Source organism: Suricata suricatta, chromosome 9 (assembly GCF_006229205.1).
Source record: "Suricata suricatta isolate VVHF042 chromosome 9, meerkat_22Aug2017_6uvM2_HiC, whole genome shotgun sequence".
Classification (NCBI taxonomy): Eukaryota; Metazoa; Chordata; class Mammalia; order Carnivora; family Herpestidae; genus Suricata; species Suricata suricatta.
Genome location: NC_043708.1, coordinates 3680526 through 3701798, shown reverse-complemented (window position 1 = coordinate 3701798; position 21273 = coordinate 3680526). Strand labels below are relative to the sequence as shown.

Here is a 21273-nt window from a genome sequence, read left to right as displayed (position 1 = left end):
CAAACATTCACGGTGGAGGAGCCCTGACCCCCACCGTCTCCAGAACTTGTAACCACCCCAGACTGAAACTCTGTGCCCCTTCAACACCAGTCCCTGCCCCTCCCCATCTCCTGGTGCCCCCCAACCCCCCAAGCCACTTTCTGTCTCTGTGAGTTTGAGTTCTCTGGGGGCTTTGACCTTGGGGGCTGGCTCATTTCACTCAGCGTAGTCTTCCAAGGTCATCGCAGCAGCGCCGTTTCCTCCAAGGGCAGCACCACCACCGTGCTGGGCTCCTGAGGCAGTGGGTGCCTCTGTGCATCCTCCAGCAGGCGGACCCTGGCCCGGGCCTGCTGAGAGGTTTGCCTCCCTGGGTGGGGTGTGTCCCCAGACCTGGAGCTGCATCTGAAACCACAGGCCGAAGGCCCCCAGGGTGGAGGCTGGGCCGTGCAAGGGGAAGAGACAATGAGGCCTGAGGGCGGGGGTGCGGGTCGGGATCCGGGGTCTTTCTCTGCGAGCCTGGATAATGCACTGGCTGCGGGCAGCCCAAGAGGGGAGGGTGAGCTGGCCCGTTGCAGCTGGCGGGCTGAGTGGCTGGTAATGACACCATTATCCCAGAGGCAGGGTGCGAGGCCTCCCTCTGGGCAGGGAGGAAGGGGGGAGATAATGAGTTCAATTTGGCCGATTTAATAATTTCTTCCTTCATGAATTCAACAAACATTTCTGGAGGGTCCATTATGTGCTAAGCACCGTGCTGGACGCCTGCAAACACAGGAGAGGGAGGAGAGGGCAGTCCGCTCTACCCGGCGCGGCCGGGACCCGTGTGAGCTCCCCTTCAGACGCCCCGACACAAGAGGCAGCATCAGAGGCGAGCCCGAGAGCCTTGGGAATGGGCCACGTGTGTGTCCAAGAGAAGAGAGAAGGAAGTGCGGGCATTCGCGGGGTCGGGGGCACTGAGGCCCGGGAAAGCCACTCCAAGGCCGAAAGGCGAGGGACGGGCATGGTGGCAACAGAGCCTGTGTGTGAAGAAAGAGAGAAGGAGGGTGAGGGGGAGACAGGGTGGAGACCCTGGGGACCTGCGGCCGGGCTGAGGGCTTGCACTTGACCAAGGTGATAGGGAGCCATGGACTGTTCAAGGGAGAACACTGTGAACGTTGTCACGGATGCCTGCACTGGGGTCCAGGCTCTGTGACTGGGCTGGGCTGGGGGGCGGCCCGGCCATGGTGCAGGAGAGCAGGGGCAGCAGGACAGGTGGACCCCTGGGATCTCTGGCTCAGTGATGCAGATGAGGGCGTGTCCCACCACCTCCCCTTGAAAGGTCCCCTGCCCCCTGCTTCCTGCCCGGTGCAGAAGAGAGACCCCCTGCAGCAAGCTGCCTCCCCTGCCAGGGCTTGCTCATCTCCCTACAGAACGGCAGCCACAGCAGTGAGACCGCAGGCCCTTCAAGTCCAGCGGGAGCTGTGATTTCAGCCCCCGAAGAAGGAGGGACAGACCACGTCCCTCCTCGGCAGGCTGGGCAGCCAGGGTGATGACAGAACACTTATTCAGTCGGGGGTCGGTGACCTGGAGGCCGAGGGGCCCGCAGGGGCCGTGCACCTGCTCAGGGTGGGCTGTGAGGGCGGCGTGGAGGTGAGCGGGCTCGCTCTGGACGGCAGAGGATTAGCACTGAATCAGAGCGGGTCAGGTGCACGGGGGGCTTTGTTCAGACCTGTTTGCCTTTTGTCCCCGCCTGCAGAGTGCCCAGGCTGCATGATGTCATTTCAGACGCATTAAGCTGGAACAGCTCAAAATTGAATAATTAATTACACTCGGCTTCAATCGCGGTGACTAATTGATCAGGGACCGGCAGCAGGCACCTGGATGGGATTAGCCGCGTACAATGAAGACGGTGGGCAGGTGGCGGGGCCCCTCTGGACCCCCGGGCCCCGTGTGGGACTTAATTAGGACAGACTTGATTTCTCTATTCTTGCTAGGGATCTCGGGCGGGCCGGTCCCTAGGACCAGGGGCTGCCTGTGGGCCGGGGCCTGGAGGTTGACACACGTGAGCGGCCTGAGGTCTAGAAGGACGCTGGCCACCAGCCACCTTCTGTCCTGTGCCTGGGTCCGAACCCGGGTCCACCCCTGGGAGAGCACTCGGTCGCACAGTTTCCTCTCGGTTAAACAGAGGCAACTGCCATGGTGTCCCGCACCGGGCACAGCCTTGAGGGTGTGCTGATTCCGTCCCTGGGATTGTTGGGACCCTCTGGGATCAGCACCCTCGCTCCTGCCTCCCTTGTCTGCCTGCGGCCCCAACAGCCGGCACTCCCAGCTCTGTCCACAGCCCTGCGGTGCCTTGTTCACGTCCTACAAAAATCATTTCTTTAATTTTCCACTCATGGACCTTATCACCTCCTCAGCTGTCCTGTGCCCCCTTCCTGGGTACGCAGCAGCATCTGACTGGGCGCCTGGTTCACGTTCCTGTTCTCGGAAATGCGCAGCCAAAATGGCACATCTACCTCCTACGAAGGGCAGCATGTACAGTCGGACACACCGTGCACTGCACAATTCAGACTTTGCCATGTGTGCAAGCACACGTGTGTGTGGTGTGATATATATACATTTGCACAAGGAGCGCACTGGTCTGTGTTCTTACTGTGGCTTCTCCTTTTCTCTGTCTGTATCTTCACTGATTCCTGGCCTTCTAAATTTCGGTCACTTCTGTCTCCGCGCCATTCCCAGAGCGTCGCCCCAAGGTGGAAGCGCAATGCAGAAATCACGAATTCCACATCTCGCCCTCTGCCCTGCAGGCTCCCAGCACTCGGGCTGGTCTGGGTGGAGAGCGTCGGGCTACAGGGCAGGGGCCTCCTGTTCTCCTCACATCCCCAGGCCTGGTTTCCACTCTCGCTCACCCCTGCCCTTCTTGCAACAACTTCCCTGTGGCCTGCAACACACTGGAGACCTTCCCCCCACCCCCCCTGCAAACACTGTGCTTCTGGCCTTGAACTTCTCAGCCTCCTGTTTCTGGTCCACATCACACCACACAAGCTCCCCGCGACCGCCCACCACCCTCACGCCCTGTGGCTGGTCCAGGGACACTCTCGGTCCGCCCCACCGACACCTTGGACACCACCACCCGTCTGGCCTCCTTGAAGCCTCTGGGCTCCCAGCCCCAGGCCCGCTGCTGGCCGGCTGTTTGCCTCCCTGGCTCTGCCCCCTGCCGGCTCTTTACAGTTGCAGTTGCCTAGGCTTCTGTCCTTGAACTTCCACTCGTTTTTTTTAAAAATTTTTTTGATGTTTATTTATTTTTGAGAAATAGAGCACAAAGCGGGGAGGGGCAGAGAGAGAGGGAGACGCAGAATCGGAAGCTCCAGGATCCGAGCGGTCAGCACAGAGCCCGACGTGGGGCTCGAGCCCACAGACCGTGAGATCATGACCTGAGCTGAAGTCGGACGCTCAGCCGAAGGAGCCGCACAGGCGCCACCTTACCCCCCCTCTCTTGCCAAGCGGCCGGCCCAGCGCAGTGGACCCCGGCCACTCGCTTGCTTTCTTGCCTGTTGTCACCATCCTATACTTCTCCCTCTGAGAAACGGGAGCGTCCCGGTGGGTGGCTGGCAGTGTCTCCTGACCTCCCCTGGGCACCAGGAGCCACTCTTGACAATCTGTCTCTAAGAGAGCCGTCCTTGGCTTTGCTTCCAGCACACTCCCCAGCCCCAGGGTTCCATCCGGACACGGGGTGCCCTGGGGGGTGGCGCAGGGGCGCTGCGGAGCCCGAGGACCTGACGCCATCTTCGTACCAGCCAGGCCCCAGACTGGCACCCAGAGCGCCAGCCACCCTTGAGGTCCCAGCGATCCGTGCGGCCCCCCCTCCACCCTCAGCACTGCCGGAGGGGTGGTCGGGGGACTTGCCCTCTGCTCTCGGCAAAACTGAGAGGTGGCTGCCTGCGAATTTCTTAAGGCGAGGGAAGCGTAGGACGTCCTGGAACTGTGTGCCTTGGTCACAGCCAGGGCCCCTCTGCACTGCTGGATGAGAGCTAGGGGCAAGGGCGGAGTCCTCTTCCCCGCACACAACGGGGTCCTTTCCCTTCCTCGGGCTCGTTCAGAGTCACCTGCCCTGCCACCCCCTCACTGCCAGAAAGAAGGGAAGGCCTCAGCCAATCGAGACAGAAGCCATCCCTGGCCGGTGTCCTCCCTGGTGCCTGGCCAGCCTGGCAGACCGAGCCCCTCTCCGCTCCCACGTGGGCGGCGTGCGGCAGAGCGGGCTTGCGGGGGACCCTCCGGGCTGTCGCGGGGCCGCGTCTCACGCAGGGGGTGTGCTTCGCCTGGACGCGCAGACGCGGTGGCCGTGGGCTCGTGGCCAGAGCCCACAGGGTAGGGAGGGGGCACTTTCCCAGGGCCACGATTTTACCCAAAGGTAAGGACTGTGTTTCTAATCTCTTATGGGACAGAAAAGGTACTGGCTTGTTGGAACAGACTCAAGTGTGGAAGAACACGCGCTCCCCAAAAGTAATCGACCAGCTGTTGCGGCCCTTCCAAATATTTTCGGGCACATACAGTCATTTAACTAAATATGTACATATGTGCGTTTCTCTAGCAGATGGCCCCGTCCGGGCTGTACAATTCCTCAGCTTGTCTCTGCTCTGGACACCTGGCTCCGCGCTTCCCAGGCCCGCACACGCCGCTCCGTTTCCTTCTGTCTGTCAACCGAATAGTAAATAGTATTCCTTAAATGGATGTCACCAGCTTCACCCAGCGATTCTCTAATGACGGACAAAGAGGTCGCTGCAATTTTTTATAATTACAAATAGTGCCGGAAAAAAACCGGGGGGGTGGTGGTGGGGGTCCAAACACTACATCCATTTCAGCAGGAACCTAGGGAAAGGGCATTTGAAACCTCGCTTCTGAAAAGGTTACCCGCTGATCTACACTCAATAATGGTGTGTAATTAAAAAAATAATATTAAAATCAGCGAGGCTATAGAATGGCGTAGAGAGCAAAATTCACGTGGGTTTCTTTTTTTCAAATTCGAATCAGGCGTGGAAGGGGGCCCTTTGCCTCTGGGGGCTCTCTGCCAAGCGGAACCCTGCCCTGGGCTCTGATAACCCCGGGGGGCAGCCGTGGCCACCCCACGGTTGGGGTCAGGGTCAGAGGCCCCCGCCCCGCCCATGTGCCTGCTCATTTGTCAACGTGGGCAGAGCTGGCCCTGTTTTGAGGTTGATGGCATTTAAAAGACCCTTTGCAAGCGAGGTAACCGGCCTGGGGGTGGGGAGGTGGGGTCTCTTCAGGATCTCCGCTTCCAAGGCAGCCTCTGGCTGCCTGTGCTGAGAAATGAGACGAGAACGTGGCCCCTCGCTTCGTCCCCTCCGCTGTCCCCACGTGGAGGCATGTGTCCCGTGGGCCTCCCCGGGCCAGGACGGGGGTACCCATGCTTTTTCCAAATCTTCCCCATTGGTGGGAGTCAGGCCCCCAAGGGAGGTGGGGAGACGCCCTGTGCTCCCCGGGGGGCAAAGCTCGCGACCCAACAGGCCCTGCCCGGGGAGCCCTCTCCCTGGACCTGTGGTGACGTGGCACTGTGGGCCCTCTGCCTGGCCACGTGGGGCCACTTGTCTGTCCTCTGGCCATCCCCCTGAGCTGGAAAATGTGGCCCTCGGCTTTGCAAAGGCTCACCGGGCGCCCCGCTCTGGACTGCTTTGTGCGGAAGGCCAAGGTCATGGGAACGCCTTGGCCGGGAGTCCTGGGCTGGCCGGGAGTCCTGGGCTGGCCGGGTCCGGGCTGGCGGAGGGGCCTTGCCGGTGCCATGTGACCTAAGGGCGGTCTTCCTCCCGGAGGAAGTGGCCCCCGCCTCCGGCCACGAGGGCTTCCTGGTCCCAGCTGCCCTGTTCTCGCCTAGAAACAGCTGCTGAGACCCCTTCCACTTCTCCAGGCACTGGGCCGGGGCGAGGGCTTTCACCTGTCCCTTCGGGGCCAGCCCCGGGGGCAGATGGCTCTGTACCTCGTTTTCTAATTGGTAGTCACCCAGAGCTGAGTGAGGGCGCAGGCCTGGTGTGTCTTGGGGCCTCCTGGTCTCTGTGGCCCCCACATCTCCTACGATCACCCCTTGTAAGGGGCCAAAGAGCGGGACCCAGGACCGGCCTGCCTCGCAGCCGCAGGAAGATTAGAGTTGTCATATAACATCCGGACGTGATGCTCTCAGTCACCAGGGCTGTCACTGAACACAAGTCCTTCACCGATTGTTGCTGAATGGAGGGGCCTGGGGGTCCCTCATCGACTGACACTGACGAAGCATTTTTTCTCATTTGGCCCCAAGTTGTGAGCGGACGGGAGGGGCACCTTCTCTCTGAGTTAACAGCACCCACCCCCTGGGCAAGCCCAGTCTGGCCCCAGGACCCAACTTTCTTATGTATTTATTTAAACCCTGCCTCATTCCGCAGAGAATTTAAGGCCTCGCCATGAATGCCATCTTTGTGCGGCCTTCCAGGGCCAAAGGCCGGGAAACCCCAGCCAGGCACGTCTGGAGGTGGAGCCTCCATATGGCCTGAAGGCTGTGGCCAATCACCCCTGCGTCTGCCCTGGCCTGCCTGGGGAGGGGGGCTCTGGCGGGGTCCTGCGGTCCCTGGGGACTCCCCTCCTGTGCCCTCCAGCCCCCCACGCCCCCCCCACCGGGCCCTCCCACTCTGGAAGGAGCGTTTGCTTCTCTTTACCGGAGGATAAAACAAACTGGAATTCTCTTAAAAACCCGTGGGTGAGGTGAGGGGTCCACTGGTGTCCGTGCGTGTATGCACAGACGCGGCCCATCCCACCCGTGGCTCCGAGGACGGTGCTGGAGGGAGAAGGGCTTTGGGGAGACTCCTCCCGCCCAGACTATGCAGGTCGGTGCACCCCCGCTCCCCCCAGAGGGGCACGGAGGGGGGGGCTTCCAGGGACCTGCCCCGTTTTCAGGATGGAGCCACTCGGCCCCAAGCTGCTGTCCCCTCCTGGGTAGTCGAGATGTCTCACGGTCCTGTGGTCAGCTGGCTGGACGTCTGGGGACCACCTGGAGCTGACGGACTCCGACTCCTCCCATTGGGATCAGCGCGCAGTCAGGGCCACCAGAGCTGGCGAGCCTGGGGCCAAGAGCTGTGGCCCCCGGGGACCTCCGCAGGGAGGCACTGGGACGCCAGACAGGCTGCCCCCAGGGGACACTTTTGTCCCCCAGCCCCGGAAGGAGCAATCGGCTGTGAGCTGGCGGGGAGGGATGGGTGGCCGTCCCTTCAATCCCTGACCTCAAATCTCTGAAACACTTGAGTTTGAGACCCGCTGGCCTCCAGGATTGCCGGGAAGCTTTGAGGACCTCCCACGTGAGAAGAAGGCAGCTCCCAGAGACCTCTGGGGCTGGGGGACTTCCCCCAAAGACCCCTTCCAAAAGTGCGCCCCCTACAGCCTCTCGGGGGAGAATTCAGAGGAGCGCGCAGCAGAGGCTGGGCGGGGCCTGCTCCGAATCCACTGGGTGAAGACACCGCAAGAGAAGGCAGAGGCTAACCCGACGCCAGGCACGTCGGCATTCCAGTCCTGCTGCATCGGGGCAGGGGCCTGGGTGGTCCGCCACCTGCCGAAAGTGCCCGGATGCCTGTAACCCAAGCAGGGCCTGAAAATAGCCCAGGACATGGTGCCCGCCACATTGGCGCTGCCCTTGACCGGCTGCTTGCTGGGAGGCGGCTTTGGCAGAGGGTTTGAAAGGTGGACATTTCTGAATCTCGAAAGGGAGAAGCTTTGTGGACTCTAGAGAGACCCAGGCCCGAATTCAAAGACTGTGGGCACAGCCGGGTTCCTGGGGGCCCTGGGGCACTGTCTTCCGTGCGATGGGGCCGGGCGACCTTCCCCGCATGGCCGGTACATGCACGAGGTTCGGTGGGCATTGAGACAGCCCCCACCCTGCGGCCCCTGCCCTCCCAGCCTGAAGACGAACACAAATGAGGCGCTGTTCAGAAACTGCAGATGGAGAGTGTGCCCAAAGAGTCACGTTAGGGCAGAGTTAGAGCCACCAGGCTTCCCAGACAGAGGATCAGCTCTTTGGCCGGCTTCTATGGTCTAAAGGAGGCCGCCACTTTAGAGAAACCTTCCGGAGCCGTCCAGAGGTTACGGGCCATGAGCAGAACGTCAGAGAAGGCCCGCAGGTCCTGGGCCCAGAGCCACCTGACCTGCACCGGGGAGAGGGGTTTGCAGGGAAGATGGTCGCCCTCCTCCCCCGGCCCACAGGGGATGGACGAGGGTCTGGGAGTGGGCTGGGGACTCCTGGCAGGACCGGAGACACTGTCCAGTGGTCCTGGCCACATGCTAAATGTGCACGAATTCCTGACACCTAAAATAGCCCGGGACATGGGACACGGCGCCAGTGAGCTCTCGTTCAACACCCCGGCAGCTGGTGGCATGGGCTAGGAAGAAGGAATCAGTAGTAGCAGAGTCTAGGGCCCCAGAGGGGCAGAGCGGGCATTTTGGATCGAGACAGAACTGGGCACAAGGGTCCCATCGGACCCTTATGGGCCGTGTGGACTTGAGCACACGCCCTTTCCTAGCTGTGTGCCTCAGTACCCTCGGTCGTGAAGGGACAGGGAGACATCTTGCCTGGTTTTGTAAGAATCGGGCACCAACCTGTGCGGTTTGCTCTCAGTAAGAGCTGTGCCCTCGCCCTCCCCCTGCCATGAAGCCCCCCCGGGAGCCCTGGAGCCTGTCTAAGACGACTGATCGTGACCCGTGGCTCCTGAGCTCTGTCAGCGGGGACGTTTAAAACCCAGCAGAGGAGAGCGGCTTGAGGCAGAAGTGAACTGCAGGCTTCAGAGCCCGGGAGCGTTTGTACACAGCAGGGTGGTGGTGTTCTGGGTGGATGGAGGGAATTAAGTGACGTCTGTGGGACTCGGGAAGTGAAGGAGATGGCAACTTTAGCCGCTCGGGAGAAGGGCATCTCAAGGCCCCGCAGACTGCAGAGCAGAGAAAATGAACAAACGAGAACAGCGGGCTCCGAGGATTGTGGTGCCTTGGCCCCAAACCCACAGGTAAAAACGGGCGGGTAGAGGTCCAGGGCAGGCCCGCCTGGCGCCCACGCTCCCCTTCTCTGCCCCAGGCTCAGGGACCCGAGGAGGTAGCCCCCAAGAGTCTGCTAGGAAACCCCAAGGTCCCTCACAGAGAGGCAGGGCGCAGCGGGCGCCACGCGTCCGTCCAGGTCTATTTTAGGGCTGCTGCTGAGAGCCCAGAAATCCAGGCACATCGGTCCAGGGCCGGGACCACCTGTCAGATCCTTCCCAGCTGAAGGCGGTGGTAGACGCCCCAGGGCCGGAAAAAGTCAAGGCCGCCTCCACGCTTCCAATTTTAGACCCACACATCTCTAGCTCCAGGGTGCAGAGTATCCTGGGGAGGACTGAACATGACCTATTTAGGACAGACCCTTGCCCCGGGCCCAGGCCAACATCCCTCAGTCTTTCATTAGTCATCTCAGATGCCAGGCGCGAGCTGGGGCTTTGTTCTACTTGCTAAGGCCCCGGGGAAGACAGAATGTTCCTCATGGGGCTGCTCCCTCCAGGCCCACGGCAGCGGGGCCGGAAGTCAGGGTCTGGGGTCCACGGCGCCCCCCGGTTGCCACTCCACCAGGCAGTTGGGGGAGCTGAGGTTCTGCGCGCTCAAGGGCACGGGAGAGGACGCTCAGGGCTGGGCCTCGAGCCGGCGCCATGTGTCAGCTGAGGAGCCCGTGAACTCTGGCTCCTGACCTGAAACCGGGGCCAAGAACCCACCCTTACCGGCCTCTTCTGGGGATTAACTGGTACCTTGGCAGTTCCCCTGACTCGGGCGGCACAAGCTCTAGGCTGTGTGAGGCCCCAGCCTGCCCCACCTCGGCCCCGGGCTGGCCCTTCTGTCCCCACGGCTCCGCCAGGGCGAGGGTGGGGGCGTCCCGGCCTCCCTGGGGCGCAGCGGCGAGAGGGACGTGCAGGGACCCAGCTGGCGCGAGGCCTGGCCCCGCTCTGCGCCTCTCCCAGACTTGGTCCCCTGTCCTGGCGGGTGCAAACCAGGAGCGGTTGGTGTAGACCTTCAGGCTGCAAGATGGACATGCCCCCTGCACTTCTGTCCTTGTCCCCGCGAGTCCCCCGCCCCCCACCCCGCAGGGCTGCCACCTTCTACGTTGTGCAGAGCCCCTTTCCAGGGCTGCTCTGGCCCTTCTGTGCTGGCGGCCGCCATCTTTCCAAATTCCCTTAGAGTCTCCACACGTCGCCCACCCGTCCATCCCATCGTGGAGGCCGTTCCTAGTTGGTGACTTCTTGCTTAGTTCTGCTGCGCTGGAGTTTGGGTGTCTGTGATCCCCCCCCACACAGCCTCAGGTGCCTGGACAGTTTCTTGGTTTTCTGGAGAATGTAAGGCGGCTGTTGACACAGGCACACGATGGGGTACCGCCCCCCCACGCCCCCCTGCTGCTGTGAGCAGGTTTCCTCCACCTTGTCAGGCTGAACAGAGTCTGTATCATGAAAGCCGTGGGGAGAGCAGGCAGGGCAGGCCCTGGGGAGGCTGGCAGACATCTCGGTAATGTTCTGGACTTCTACTGCTGGTCAAGACACAGCGATGGGGAACAGATTTGTTTTCCTGCGTGAGGCCGCCCCAAACCCCAGACAACACACAGGCAGCAAAGGTCTCGCAAGGCTCTGGCCGCCACTGGACGTCGGCAAGCACATGATTGTGCCAGCTTCCTGGGATGCGGTGTCTCCAGGCTGCAGGCAGGGGAAACTGAGGCAGCAGCTGGGGCTCCCTGAGGCCAGGAGGGGTAGCCGAGAGCTGGAACCTGGAACTTTCAGGGGAGCGAGAGCCCCGTGGGTTGCGGAGGCCCCCCACGTACCCGGGAGGAGACGGAACCGCGCCTGCCTGAAAAAAAGCTACCCCAGGTTGGGAAAGCCAACTTGCTCAAATCCAGGAATAAAACATAATCTGGGGGCGCCTGGGGGGCTCAGGTCACGATCTCACAGTTTGTGAGTTCAAGCCCCACATCGGAGTCTGGAGCCTGCTCTGGATTCTGTGTCTCCTCTCTCTGCCCTTCTCCTGCTCACACTGTGTCTCCCTCTCTTTCTCAAAAATAGACGAATATTAAAAATATTTGAAATAAATCTTAAACCACCTCAAAAGATCACAGGGAACCATTCCAGCTCTCCCAGAGATCTGGAGGAGGGCATCTGTTTCCACCAGCCAGACTGGAAAAACTCATATTCACAGGGTATTGGGTAGAATTGCCTCAGCCGTGGCAAATACCGGGCTGGACTCATGCCACCGCAGACCTGCCTAGCAAATTAGAAAACCAAGAAGCAGAGGACCAGGCTGTTTCCAGGTGACTTCACTAAGTCCCAGAAGAGAGCCCCAAATATTTATAGGAATACAGAGAGACGCAGCACACAAACAAGGTAAAACCCAAAATGCCTGGCATCCAGACAAAGTCTCCCAGGATTCAAAGAGGCAGGGACACAAGACCGGTAAGAGGGGGTGAGCTCATTAATCAGAACGGATCTGGAAGTTACACGGCAGCGAAGACGCTGACACAGTTACTGTGACGGTACCCGTATGTCCACGAGGCTAAGCAGAGACGAGGATGATACAAGACAGGGACGCGCTACAACGTGGGTGATGACAGTTACGCGGGGTCAGATTACTGGTGGATGAAACACGTAGAATAAAAACGATAAACGGACGTAAAGATTTAGTCATAGGAACCACCCCGAATAAAATAAACAGGGAAAACAATCTCTCAAATTAAAATAGTATCAGTGGGCTGCGGGACCATCTCAAGCAGCGTAATATAGAGGTACCAGAAGACTCTAAAACGGGGTGGGAGGGGCAGAAAAAATAGGTGAAGACGTAATGTTCAACATTTTCCCGAATTTGATGTAAACCCTCAGATTCAAGGAATTCAGTGAACCCTGAGCACAAGCACAAGAAGACAGCTACACCCTGGGACACCTGGGTGGCTCAGTCGGTTCAGCGTCCAACTTCGGCTCGGGTCATGATCTCATGTTGGTGGGTTCGAGCCCCGCGTCGGGCTCTGTGCTGACGGCTAGCTCAGAGCCTGGAGCCTGCTTCGGATTCTGTGTCTCCCTCTCTCTCTGACCCTCCCCTGCTCATGCTCTGTCTTTGTCTCTCTCAAAAATAAATAGAAAAACAACGTTAAATATAGTCACAGGGGGAAAACATGTTAGTATAGGGGAATTCGAAATAAGGATGAGTGCAGCATTCTTAGTAGACACAACCCAAACAAGAAAACCGAGTTCAACAATTTTTAAGATACTGCACGGTGGAAAAGCGGTCCACTTTGGATATTTTCACTGGTACAACTGGTGAAAATATCCTGCACCAAACAAGGTGGAATGAATGCCTTTTGCAGACACAGGGAGGCTGCGAGCGTTCGTCACCGGCGGATCCGCACCTTGAGAAATGTCAAGGAAGTCCTTCAGACATAAGAAAAATAGTATTAGACAGAACATCTCTGGAAATGAAAGAATACCAAAAATGGTAATTCTGTAAGTAAATAGTCAAGATTTTTTTATTCTTTCCATTTCTTTCAAAGAGAATTGACAGTTTAAATATGAACAATTATTGTCGCTTTTGTAATGAATGTAAAAGTGAGATAAACGACAGCGGAGGGGGGGGGCGGGGGTGGGGAAACAAAAGTTTAGTTTGTCAGGTTCTCGTCCTGCGTGTGAAGAGTGCGTAGCAGAGGGCCGCCTGGGATAAATTAATTCCCGGTGAGTTCTCGCAGCCCCGCATAATGACTGAAATCACAACACAAAGAGCTGCAGCGAGGAAGCCACAGAGGAGATAAACCAGAAGAGTAAAAGGAACAATTAGTCCCCGAATGCAGGAAAAAAAGAACAAAGAGCCAGTGGGTCAAATGGAAAGCAGATAGAAAGATGATCGGCTTACACTTAAGTAAAATCAATAATCATATTAAATGTCAGCGGTCTAAACACCCACGTTAAATAGATGACCGAGAACTGATATTGCTTAAAACAAACGCTTCTTTTTTAAAAAATTTTTTAAAAATGTTTTATTTATTTTTGAGAGAGAGAGAGAGAGAGAGAGAGAGACAGCATGAGCAGGGGAGGGGCAGAAAGAGAGGGAGAGGGAGACACAGAATCTGAAGACAGACACCGGGCTCTGAGCTGCTGTCAGTACAGAGCCGGATGCGGGACTCGAACCCATGGACCCTGAGATCACGACCTGAGCCGAAGTCGGACGCTTAACCGACAGAGCCGACCAGGCGCCCCTAAAACAAATGCTTCTAAGCAAAAAGACGCGAACGGGTGAAAGATGAAAAGGGTAGGAAAAGCTATCCCGTGCTGACAGGGATCGGAAGAAAGTTCACTTGCTTCCAATCAATGTCAGACCAGGAGATCTCCGAGCTACGGCTAAAAACCAGTTCATTTTAGAGTGATAGCGGAGTCATTGATCAAGAAGATATAACAACCCCAGACACCTGTGCTTTAGTGACATAGCCTCAGAAAACATAAAACAAAGACCAAGAGAATCGTGAGGAGAGATGGCCGAATCTGTAATTATAGCGAGACACCTGAATAGCCCCGTTTCAGTCCTGATGGAGCAAGTGGGCGGAGAACCGCACGGAAACAGCCGGCGGGGGCGGGCGCTCACCAGCTTCGACGACGGACATTTATAGAACACTCCCTGGCAGCTGCGGGAGGCACGTTCCTCTCAAGTGTGCACGGAACATTTACAAAGACAGATCATACCCTGGCCCGTAAAACGAGTATCAGTATATTTATAAGGATTGCAGCCGCACCAAGTGCATTCCCTGGCCACGGAGGAATTAAATTAGGAATCAATTAGAGAGAGACGGCCGGGGGCCGCCCGAGCCCTCGGAAACTACAGAACACATTTCTAAATAACTCATGAGTCAAAAGAGAAATTAAAAAGGGGAGAGTAGTGAGTGTTTTGAATGGAATGAAAATTAAAACACAACCTGGGAGACTTTGCGGATGTCTCTCGATCTGTGGGAAGGCAGAAATGTATAGCACCGAGGGCCCGGGTTAAAAAGAACGGTCTCAGATCAGTGACCTCCACTTCCAAATTAATAAACTAGAAAAGGAGCAGCCAATTAAACTCACAATAAACAGAAGAAAGGAAATAATTAAGATCAAAACAGGAATCGGTGAACTATAAAACTGAAAAATGATAGAAGAAAATCAATGAGACTGAAGGCTTGATTCTTTGGAGGATCAATAAAATTGATAAACCTCTAGCCAGGCTGACTAGGGGGAAAAAAAAGAGGGAAAATCAGGAAAATCAATATCAGGAATGAGAGAGAGAAGACACCACAGCATAGCTCTAGGTATTAATAGGCTAATGAGGGAATATTATGAACAACTATATGCCTATAAATTCTGCAATTTATTCAATGTGGAAAAATTCTTCATAAGAGACAAACCCTGAAAGTTCACTCAAAAACAGAAACAAAAACAAAAACAAAACCCAGATCATCTAAATAGCCGAGTGTTTGTTAAAGAAATTGAATCTGGGGGCGCCTGGATGGCTCAGTCGGTTAAGTGTCCGGCTTCAGCTCAGGTCATGATCTCACGGTTCGTGGGTTCGAGCCCCGCATCAGGCTCTGTGCTGACAGCTAGCTCGGAGCCTGGAGCCTGCTTCTGATTCTGTGTCTCCCTCTCTCTCTGACCCTCCCCCACTCACACTGTCTCTCTCTTTCTCTCAAAAATAAATAAAAAACATTAAAAAAAGTTTTTTAAAGAAATTGAATCTGTAGTTAAAACCTTCCCTGCAGAGACAACTCCAGGCTCAGGAGGCTTCTCCAGAAAATTCCATTGGGCATTTTAGGAAGAAATAATACTAATTCTACGTAAACCCTTCAGAGAATCGAAGAGGAAGGAACACATCCCAGCTAATTCCACGAGGCCAGCATTAACCTGATATGAAAAACAGATAAACACACTACAAGGAAAGAAAACTGCTGGCTAACATCCCTCATTCACACAGATGCAAAAAATCCTCAGGAAATTTTAGCATACTGAATCAAACAAACGTGTAAGAAGGAAAATGTTCATGTGCAAATGGAGTTTATTCCAGGAATGCAGGATTGGTTTACCATTTGAAAACCAATCAATGTAATTCACCATATTAATGCACTAAAAGGGAAAAAAACCATAAGAACATTTTAATGAACTGAGAAAAAGCATTTAATTAAATTCAACATCCATTTGTGATTAAAAACTCTCAGCAAACTAGGAACAGACACTTTCTCACCGTGACAAAGAGCATCTATAAAAATCCTACCGCTAATATCCCACTTAACGGTGAAAGACTGGATATTTCCCCCTGAGAACATTAACAAGACAAGGATGTCTGTTCTCACCGTTTTTATTCAACATCGTGCTGCAGGGTCTAGTCTTCAGTAGCCTCTCTACTTCAAAATATAAATAAGCAAATAAAAAATAAAAGGCATTCAGATTGGAAAGAAAGAAGTAAAAGCATATTTGCGAAATCTCACAGAGTCCCAGACAAGAGATCCCTTAGAATCAGTAGGTTAGTTTAGCAAGATTGCAGATGAAAAGATCAATATAAAAAATGAATTGTTTTTCTATACACTGACAACAAATAACCATGAATTAAAATGAAAAAGGTCATTTACAATAGCATCAAAACATCCACAGAGGTAAATCTGACAAAACACCTGGAAAATCTGCATAAGGCAAACTGTGAAACTTGAGAGAAATTGAGGATGTAAATAAACAGAGCCACGCCTTGTCCCTGGCTTGGAAGACTCAGTGTTGATAGAATGTCATTCTTGCCCAAATTAATCAATATATCAATACAATCTCAATCACAATCTCAGCACGATTGCTAAAAATAGCCATTGATAAATTCATTCTAAACTGATTCAGGGGCGCCTGGGTGGCTCAGTCGGTTGGGCCTCCGACTTCGGCTCAGGTCAGATCTCACGTTCGTGGGTTCGAGCCCCGCGTCGGGCTCTGTGCTGACAGCTCAGAGCCTGGAGCCTGCTTCCGGTTCTGTGTCTCCCTCTCTCTCTGCCCCTCCCCCTCTCATGCTCTGTCTCTCTCTGTATCAAAAATAAATAAAACATTAAAAAAAAAAGTTTAAACTGATTCAGAAATTCATATGGTAATTGAAAAGACCCAGAATAATGGCCAAAGCAACCCAGGAAAACAAACACTTCCAGATTTCAGGGCTTATTTTAAAGTTAGACTAAATGAAGCAGTGTGGGGTGGGTAAAAGAGAGACAAAATAGATCAAGGGGACAGAACAGAATGCAGAGACAGGTCACACGTATATGATTTTTAAAAAAAATTTTTAATGTTTTATTTTTAATTTATTTTTGAGAGAGAGAGAGACAGACAGACAGACAGACAGACAGACAGCATGAGCAGGGGAGGGTCAGAGAGAGAGGGAGACAGAGAATCCGAAGACAGGCTCCAGGCTCCGAGCTGTCAGCACAGAGCTCGACACGGGGCTCGAACCCATGAACCGTGAGATCATGGGCTGAGCCTAAGTCAGAAGCTTAATCGACTGAGCCACCCAGGCGCCCCAGGAGTCCTAATTTTTGACTAAAGGTGCAAAGGCAAGTTAGTGAAGAAAGGGGCCACCTGGCTGGCTCAGCCTGTGAAGCACGTGACTCTTGATCTAGACAGTTGTGAGTTCAAGACCCACAGAGACTATTTACAAATAAAACCTCTAGAGGCACCTGGGTGTCTCAGGTCGTTAGGCATCCGACTTCAGATCAGGTCCTGATCTCAAGGTCCGTGGGTTCGAGCCCAACGTTGGGCTCTGTGCTGAGAGCCTGGAGCTGATTCGGATTCTGGGTCTCCCTCTCTCTCTGCCCCTCCCCTTCCTGCACTGTCTCTCTCTCAAAAATAAATAAACATTTAAAAATGTATAAATAAATAAACAAAATAGAACCTCTATTAAAAAAAAAAGGGATGATCTTCTCAATAAACGGTGCTGGAAAATTAGATCTCCACAGAGATGGACCCAAATCCCACCTGCACAGCGAACACAGGTGCATCATAGGCCTGAATGTAAAACCTAAGCATATAAAACTTGTAAACGACACACAGGAAGAAGTGTTCATGCGCTTGCTTTATGATTTCTTATTAAGGCACCATGAAAGAACACACCAATAAACGGACTTCAACAACATTAAAAACTTCTCTTCCCAAAACACTTTTAAGCCACAGACTAAGAGAAAGTACTTGTAAAGCAAAGCAAATATTTGAAAAAACAAAACCAAGAGCAAAAGTTGCTTCTGGAATACATAAGGACGCTCAAAGCCTACTAATAACGGGTGGCAAATCAGCACACAAAACATGGTTAGCGTCTTTATTTGTTAGGAAAATGCGAGTTAAAACCAGGCTAAGAGTCTGCTGCACAGTTACTAACATGTCCAAGATTACAGGTGCTCGGGGGCGTCTGAGTGGTCCAACCGGTGGAGCGGTTGAGAGTCTGACTTGGTCTCGGCTCAGGTCATGATCTCACGGTTCGTGGGTTCGAGCCCCACATCGAGCTCTGCGCGGACACCTTGGAACCTGTGTGGGATTCTCTATCTGCTCCTCCCCTGCTTGTGCTCTCTCCCCAAATAAATAAGTAAACACACACACACACACACACAAAGTCTGGGGCACTTGAGTGGCTCAGTCAGTTAAATATCTGACTCGGGCTCAGGTCATGATCTCACAGTTTGTCAGTTTGAGCCCCGCGTGGAGCTCTCTGCTGTCAGTACTGAGCCTGCTTCGGATCCTCTCTTTCTCCCTCTGCCCCTCCCTTGCTCTTGCGCTCTCTCTCGCTCTCTCTCTCTCTCTCAAAAATAATAAACATTAAAAAAAAAAAGATTCAGGGCCCCTGTCTGGCTCAGGTCAGGGGAGGGTTTTGAGTTCGAGCCCCACATTGGGTGTAGAGATTACTTAAGGAATAAAATCTTGAGGGGCGCCTGGGTGGCTCAGTCGGTTGGGCGCCTGACTTTGGCTCAGGTCGCGATCTCTCGGTTCGTGGGTTCGAGCCCCGCGTTGGGCTCTGTGCTGACAGTGCTGAGCCTGCTTGGGATTTTCTCTCTCTGCTCCTCTTCCACACTCCCTCTTTCAAAAAGTAAAACAAAAATGAACTTAAAAAAATACAATGACGGCAAGAGAGGCCATCTGGAGCCTCACACACACTGTATGATTCTGTCTTTCTAAAACCCTACCGAGTACAGACTAATCTACCCAGACAGAAAGCAGATCAGTGGTCACCCAGGAGGACGGTGGGAGGGAGGAGGTCCGAAGGGGAGTGAGTAGGATTCGGGCGCGAAGTACATGCTCACCGCCCTGACTGTGCTGACGGTTTCATGGTTGTTGGCAAGTTACACCTTTTTGCTGTACAGTTTTTTAAAATTTACTTATATATTTTTAGAGGGGGTGGAGAGAGACAGAGAGAGAACTCCCAAGCTGGGGAGAGGCAGAGAGAAGGAGACAGAATCCCAAGCCGACGCGGTGTCATCAGCACAGAGCCAGATGCGGGGCTCGAACCCATAAACTGTGAGATCAGGACCTGCGCTGAGACCAAGAGTCAGACGCTTACTTGACGGAGCCACCCAGGCGCCCCTTGGACAATTTAAACACATCCACTTTATTGTACGTCAGCTATACCGCAACAGAGTAAAACTAGACTGCTGCAAAATCTCGTCCTCTTGGAGCCCCCTGGGATGGAGTGAAGTCCGTCTCCGGGCTCTCAGCGGGAAGGAAACTTCTGGAGGGATGGACCTGAAGGCCTTCCTTGTCCGAGGCAGTGAGACAGTGCCCAGGGCGATCGCAGCTGGCTAAGTGAGGGTTCGCCAGAGGACGGAAGGGTGAGGGCGCCCCGCGGGGCCAGCATCCCAGCCGGGGCGGGACCTCAGGGTGACCGAGTCAGGCTCGGGGGAGGCTTGCGCGTGGGGTACAGGACAGAGGTTTCCAGAAACACCAACAGATAAACACAAACAACCATCCTTCATGCACGTCATTTTTAGATTAAATTTTGCCTGAAAGGGCTGTGGCAGGCTTTCAGTGGCCCCCGCCCAGGAAAACCTACCGGCAGAGGGGTCTCCATGGGCAAGGGAAGGTTCTGGATACTCTTGTATCCAGCTGTGAGGCTGTCCCCTGGAGCCTCTGACAAACAAAACAAGACAAAGCACAGAGCAGCGTGTGGGTTCCGGAACACTCTTTCTCCCCCAGGTATAGACCAATAAATACCTGTCACCGAGTGCACGTAGAGCTGAAATGTTCGACCTTCCCGCTCTCTTCCCTGCTCCGCACCATCTTCTCTACTGCCCGCCATTCTCACGGACACAGGCGCGGTTCCATCCGGGGCTCGGCTCCAGGGTGCTGCTGAGCATGCGGACAGGCAGGGGTCGCAGTATCGCCACAGGCGGTCCCCATCCTTCTCAACCCTAGGACACAGGCAAGAGACGGAATGGGTCGGGCAGGAGACGCACCCCCGCAGTAAGCCCAGGTGGTGCCCAGGCCGTGGGGCGCATGCCACACCCCTGCACAGTCCCTGGGGCACCCTTCCTCCTGACACCTGCCGCAGAGCCCCTCCCACCCCACCCCTAGAGAGCCCCCCACCAGTGTCCTCTCCACTGTCTCCTTTTCCTCTCAGGGGATGCTGGGTTGGCGATGTCTGCAGGTCACGTGGCTGAGTGGCATCAGTGATTGTGTCCCCGTGTCCAGCCCCTACTGCCCAGGAGGCACCCCTGGCTCCTGGGCGCTGATCCCGACCTAGGTGTTCCGTTTGAGAAGCAGGCCTGTCTAGATCTGTGTCTGAAGAAGAGTCAGAAGAAAGAAGGTGCCAGGGTTCAAGTTCTGGTGCTCCATGGACTGGGTCCTGGCAGAGCACGCCCCGTCTGGGGTTGTTTACCCAGGGCCTGGCACAGAGCCAGGGCCGTTCCAGGCTTCAGGAAGCCTGGCTTCCCTTCCCCCTCCCACCTTCCTTACCCTCAGGCCCCTTTTGGGGTGATGCTGGTCCCCGGGGCCGCTGGGGACCACGGGGCTCTGGCACCCCGGCACAGCCTGTGCTGCGCACCTCACCCCCCACCCCTCACCCCCTTCCGGAAGTCCCGCCTGGGACAGCAGCCTCCTGGGCTCCTGTAGAGGCACCTCGGCATGGAAACAAAAATATTCTCAGGCCCTGACAAGGGTCCTCCCTCAAGGCTCGACCAGACGTCCCGCCAAGGAGAGGGGAGGGCCGGAAGTCAGCCCCCAGGCCCCGGATCTGCACTCCGCACAGTGCTCGCCTTGGACACCCCTTGCCTCTCATTTCCTCCTCGCTGAAAGCAAATCCGCAAACCTGTGCCCCCCGACAGACGCTGGCACCCCTGGGAACCATGCCACTTATCTCCAGACCTAGCAGGCACATCAAGCACTCCTGCCTCTCTGCATTTCTAGCGGGAGTAGGCAGGGAGGGAGGGAGGGCCCGTGAACTTGCCGTGGGAGGAGGAAGAAGCGTGTCCCAAAGTCCGCAGAGTCCCTCTCTCCTCCCCAGGCTGAGATCTACGCCCTCATAAGAGGTGATCTGGGGGGATAAAGGGCTCCACAAAACACAGGGGACGTCCCTTGTTGGCCGGCCTTCTCCTGGGCCAGGAGGAAGCGACTCCACCTGGCAGGAAAGAGTGCACGGGACACCCTGAGTGTGCCCCTGACCCCCCGGTCGTGATGGGGGCTCCGTGGAGAAGAGGCTGCCCCGAGACCAACATCCCCATCCCCATCCCACTTGGAAGCCCTCCTGACCCAGGGGTCCCGGCAGGGAGCAGGTTCAGAAGCGGGGCAAGAAATCACACTTTTCACGCTCTCACACCACTGTGTACTTTGGCTTTGTGTTGTTTCTGCTTGTCTTTTTTTTTTTTTTTCAAACAAGAAACAAGAATTATTCCTGTCATTTCTTAAAGGTTAAAATATTATGACAGTTCCCTGATTGGGCTGCTGGGAGAATTAAATGAGGTGATCCTCCAGGGAACCTCAGGACTGCTTTCCGGAGCCTCCAGACCGTGCAGGAGACAGGACTGCGCGCCTGCCACCAGCGCCTGTGCCTCAGTTGTCCACGGGGAGCTGTTTGGTCCCTATGCTTGTCACTCGTCACATCCTGGCCCCTGGCATCTTTTACATGACAGATTCTCCTACACGTTCTCCCGAGACACCACGCATCCTAATGGCTCGCTGAAGTCTCTGAGTGGGACTCTTCAGTCAGTAAAGGATTTTAGCGCTGCGATCCTTGCAAGAATGTTCAAGCTCTTCTGTCCTCCCCACGCTCCCCCACGCTCCCCGGGGTCCCCCA

General features: G+C 55.4%; 1 protein-coding gene across 1 annotated transcript in view; it reads right to left on the bottom strand.

The window, feature by feature from the left end:
- Positions 1-218: 218 nt before the first annotated feature.
- LOC115301174 overlaps positions 219-21273 on the bottom strand; it is a 24482-nt gene continuing 3427 nt past the window's right edge. Inside the window, exons 3-5 of the mRNA XM_029950861.1 lie at positions 19197-19393; positions 911-992; positions 219-381 (exon numbers count right to left, since the gene is read on the bottom strand). Coding sequence (XP_029806721.1) covers positions 219-381; positions 911-992; positions 19197-19393 — 442 coding nt within the window. The remainder of the gene's footprint in view (positions 382-910; positions 993-19196; positions 19394-21273) is intronic.